Genomic DNA, 5,502 nt, shown 5'->3' on the forward strand with positions numbered 1-5,502 from the left:
TATGCATGAGGTGTGGGGACTACCCTTAAATCTCGCTCTTGTAACAATTCTGGGGATGATTAAACCAGAGGTTATAAGCAACATCACCACTGAAGCTGAGCTCTACTGGCAATTTTACCTTTTGTCTCTCTCAAAGTTAATGGAGCGTTTGGCGAAAAACCTGCTCACAGCTCACTTACCGCCAAGTGTTTTGAACAACAGAGTTGAGCAGTTTATTGAAAAACTATGTTGTGAATCATTCAAAGCATTACAAAATGATGAAATCAATATTCCAAATTCCACCATCAATTATTTGTCCAAGTTTTGTCATCATTTGGGATTGCCAGCCGAAGAGCTAACTGGCGCCTTCCTGAAGAAAGTGACCACTTCCCAAGGCTCCTTTCATTACAGTTTCCCGCATAAAGGGATAATGGAATTCATGGCAGCTCTTTATTTCCGTATGAAGGTGACAAACCAATGCTGGGACCAAGCTGTTGACTCAGAACCAAAAGACACGGCCACACTTACAAGGACTTTTGAAAGTCATCATGGAGGGAGTCTCCCTGAAAGCCTTCACAAATATCAAAATATGCTGATCCAGATGTTCAGCCTATTCTATGTGGGTGACGGGGACGAGATGAAGGTGTCAGAAGATGTCAAGATTGAGGCACTGGAACTCCTAGTAAGGTCGGGAGTGAACGACGAAGACTCTGTGCTAAAAATCTTGAAGAATATCAAATGTGATCATTCTTCTTCAAGATTGATAGCACTGATGTTCAATTTGTTTGATAGGTACACCAGAATTCAAGATCATACAATTGATGCGTACATTGCCCTCCTTAGAGCCACTGATGCCCCTCTCCCAAACAGAGAGGAAATTTATATCAGAATAGTCCTTAATGACACTGATGGGTTAGTTGAACTACAAAGGCAACTTTGCAGGCATCTCATCAACCCATCATATATACATCTAAATAACCATTTAAAGGGAGATACAGAGCCGACCGTAGAAGAAAGAGAGTCAATCAAGAATCTACTCACCAATGAGTAAGTTATTATTATTTGACAGTTATTTTCAATATTACAAGATACATATATATATATATATATATATATATATATATATGTATATATATATATATATATATATATATATATATATATATATATATATATATATATATATATATATATATATATATATATACACACACACACATATATATCTATACCTATATATTTATATATACAATGTATATATATATATATATATATATATATATATATATATATATATATATTTATATATATACAGTATATATATATATATATATATATATATATATATATATATATATATATATATATATAAAATAATCAAATATCTTTATGCAATACATTGGTACATGCTCATACATACAAACATATGCACATGCACACACATATAGGCCCACTAATAAAGAGAGAGAGAGAGAGAGAGAGAGAGAGAGAGAGAGAGAGAGAGAGAGAGAGAGAGAACTCACAACCTTTAGTATAACAATCATCTTGATTCTTGTAAACAATATAATTTATATTGTCAGTATCATCATCATTATCATCATTGTCACAGTTAGACTCATAATAAGTCGGCTAAACATCAAAAAGTCCTTATTTTACTTTCTTTATCAAATTTTTTAATATTAATTTCCATAATATATGTAATTATTATTTTTTTACTGTTCGTTTTCGTCATCATCATCATCATCATCATCATCATCATCATCAACTTGATAATAAAATTCCCAATCAAATCCAATAACTATTTCTTTCTTTTCTTTTCTTCTCTTTGGAACAGTTGTGAAGGATATGAAGGCATCTGGGACCCAACGTTCCAAATCCCTCCAAACATTGAAAGACTCGATGTCAGGATTAAGGACCACCTAAGCCTCGACGCCTTCTGTCAATCTTTTGAAAAGACAGAACAGATTATAAGTTTAGGTAAGTATTGATAACAGATTTTCTCTTTTTCTTTCCTCTGGGGGACATTACAATACCTCGCCTCCTTTCCCTCATCCTCATCCTGTCATTCAGTCTGTTAATATCGTTGTCATCATTATCAATATCATTGTTAACATCATTATTATCACCATTATTACTGTATAGATGTAGAATGTTATGTTCAGAGGTTTTATTTGCACAAAAAGAAAAACAAATATTGTTTTCATCTCATTTTAAGTTGATATAAAAGCTTTTGATATTAAGTTTTAATTTCTTTCTTTCCATATATTAAAAGGAAATGTCTCATTTCTAAGGCGTTGATTTCATTAATAGTGATAGAAATGAATCATAGTGATCATGATTGTAATGAATAGGAAACTGATATCGGCTCCAGCCATAGTCAAACGCGGCTCCTCTTGACTCCGCCTCCATACTGCGCTGATTGGTTCTCTACGAGCATGTGGGCGGAGTTATCCGAACGGGAGAACCAATCAGCAAAAGGGATGTGAAAAGGTTTCGGCCGATGATATTCTGACAATTAACTGAAGCTAAGTTGTTATTGATTGAGGTGATTTGGATGGAGCATAATTTGAGGGTTTCATAAGGAGACTGATGACATAACATATGCGAACTGCTGCAATGCTTACGTGCACACACACACACACACATTGACTCCCACACGGACACGCACATACATTAACGCAACATCACAGACAGACGCAGATATTGCTCTACTGTGTTTAGTTCTTTTGCCTCTAAATTCGTTGTTGCAGCTGTTATTAATATTCCCATTTGACCTTTTCCTTTAGAATTTTAAGAAAGAAACATTGAAAATGTTCAGTTAAGATTATCATTTTATTCAACGTTCTTCTTCTTCTTCTTCTTCTTCTTTCTCTTTCAGATATTCGCTTCAGTGTCAACGACGTCAGCAGCGTCAGTCGCCCCATCCCTTTCTTGGAGAAGGATCCAAAAGTCCTTGTCTATGTCCTCGACGTCAAGGAAGAAGACATCGAGAAGGTTGGGGACATCCTTCGGACATTGCAACCCCAGGATGCAAGGAGGTGAGGATATATCATTCCTTAGAGAGAGAGAGAGAGAGAGAGAGAGAGAGAGAGAGAGAGAGAGAGAGTACTATTTTATATATATATATATATATATATATATATATATATATATATATATATATATATATATATATATATATATATATATATATATATATATATGTGTGTGTGTGTGTGTGTGTGTGTGTGTGTGTGTGTGTGTATGTTGGCTTATGAAAGGGTACTCTCAATAGGCCTACATAGATCCATATCTATGTTGGACTGGACATAGGCCTATTTTCTCAGAGCATTAAGTAAACTCAATAATGAGAAATATGATAAAAATGATATTATTAATAATTATAGAAATGGAAAAGATTTTTTATTTATTCCTACACTTTTTCAATTGTTACAATAGGCCTACATATATCCATATCTATTTTTGGATAGAGTATAGGTCTATTTTCTTTAAGCATTAAGTAAATAATGAAAAAAAGTAATAAAAAGTATTATTAATTTAAGTATTTACTCTTATTCACAATTTACATGATATTTTGGGTCATGAAATATAAATTGCAATGCTGTGTTTGTCCACTTGCGTATGTGTGTGCGTGTACGTGTATGTGTCTGAATACACATATTCATCTTAACAAAACAAGGTAACAATAAAAGCGTAAAATGATGAATAAATGTCGGTGACATCACTTCCTTTCTTCTTCTTTTCACTTTCTTTCATTTCATCCCATTTTCTTCCTTTCCCTTTCTTCCCAACAGATCGTTCGGGTATATCTACTTTCCTCTGTGTTCCCTGGGGAGGACGAGGAGCTCTGAGGTCATCCTCAGACTCCTCGCCTCCTTGAAGGGAGTCAGGGTGAGTTACGACATCGCGTTCCCAAAAGATGAACGACCAGATGACGAAGCCTTACTTGAAGAGATGAATCTTAAGGCAAAGGAATCCACCGGATGTGAAGATGGTGTTTGTTGGTGAGTTTGCTTCTTCTTTTTATACTTCTTCTTCTTCTTCATAGGTATTGTACGATCTCTCTCTCTCTCTCTCTCTCTCTCTCTCTCTCTCTCTCTCTCTCTCTCTCTCTCTCTCTCTCTTTTCCACTAACGTTCCAAACATTTCGGCAGCAGGTGATGAGCCAGGATAAATAAACTGTATTTACTATAGGCCTAGTTTCTAAATTGATATTTCTTTAAGATTTGGCTTTTGCTTTTTTATTATTAGTTACTATTTTTAAGAAGATATATATATATATATATATATATATATATATATATATATATATATATATATATATATATATATAATATATATATATATATATATATATATATATATATATATATATATATATATATATATATATATATATATATATATATATATATATATATATATATATATATATATACACAGAGAGAGAGAGAGAGAGAGAGAGAGAGAGAGAGAGAGAGAGAGAGAGAGAGAGAGAGAGAGAGAGAGTTGATATATATAACAATTTCCGTTTCATTAATATCTCCTGTTATCTCTGATTATTCTGTTCGTTATCATTTGTTCAGAATCTGTGATCATGTGTGTTTGCATCTCAGTATTTCATGTTCCCTTCAATTATCTCCTCATTGCCTTTAACTCTCTTCATATTCGTCTTCTGCCTTTCCTTTGTTATCATTATTACTCCTTTTTATAATGAATAGAATAATCTTCGCCTATGTTTTCTTTTGTGTTTATTCATTGAATTTATCCAAAGTCTATTTCTTAATGGTGTTGTCTTCTTTATTCATTATTATTATTATTATTATTATTATTATTATTATTATTATTATTATTATTATGTTTATATCTTTATTCGACAGGTTACATGATACTCTCTTTATCTGAAGAAGAAAAATAGAAGAAATGGAACATAAGGAGGTTCTTCAAGCAAGAGTCACCGCTTCCAAAATCTAATTCAAGTTGAAGTCTTTGGAAATAATTATGATCATAGTTGGACAATAACAAACATGATAGGCATCATTTTTTATATATATTTTCAGGTATTTTGAAAATAACATAATAACATAACTAGTATTTTTCAGAAATTAAAAGGACAATGATATCCTTGATTCATGTTTGTCTACCTTTTCTTAATGGTTAGTATATACAGATCACTTCCAGATTATAAAGGTCATTGCAATATTTATGTATATATACATATATATATATATATATATATATATATATATATATATATATATATATATATATATATATATATATGTATATGTGTGTGTGTGTGTGTGTGTATTTGTGTGTGTTTGTTTAATCCTGTCTCAGACATCTACTTGATAATAACAAATGTTAGGAAAAGTTCAACGTCTTTTCATAAAACCTAATTTTTAGGAAACTTTTATTCTTATGGTTATTGTTAAATTCATTCTCCTGTTTGTTCTATTCACATACAGTATATCTATACACATTGTTTTTGTTTAATCATTTCAATACAACTATTTTTTTGAA

The 5,502-nt window shown here is 32.0% G+C and overlaps 1 protein-coding gene across 1 annotated transcript in view; it reads left to right on the forward strand.

Moving 5' to 3' along the window:
* The window catches only part of LOC137637201 (uncharacterized), a 54,576-nt gene extending 49,397 nt beyond the window's left edge, over positions 1-5,179 (forward strand). Inside the window, exons 3-7 of the mRNA XM_068369466.1 lie at positions 1-1,026; positions 1,814-1,956; positions 2,858-3,017; positions 3,774-3,983; positions 4,860-5,179. The exon at positions 1-1,026 is cut by the window's left edge and continues 1,407 nt beyond it. Coding sequence (XP_068225567.1) covers positions 1-1,026; positions 1,814-1,956; positions 2,858-3,017; positions 3,774-3,983; positions 4,860-4,884 — 1,564 coding nt within the window. The 3' untranslated portion in view covers positions 4,885-5,179. The remainder of the gene's footprint in view (positions 1,027-1,813; positions 1,957-2,857; positions 3,018-3,773; positions 3,984-4,859) is intronic.
* The last annotated feature ends 323 nt before the right edge of the window (positions 5,180-5,502 follow it).

This window comes from Palaemon carinicauda, unplaced genomic scaffold (genome assembly GCF_036898095.1).
Source record: "Palaemon carinicauda isolate YSFRI2023 unplaced genomic scaffold, ASM3689809v2 scaffold58, whole genome shotgun sequence".
In the NCBI taxonomy this organism is placed as follows: Eukaryota; Metazoa; Arthropoda; class Malacostraca; order Decapoda; family Palaemonidae; genus Palaemon; species Palaemon carinicauda.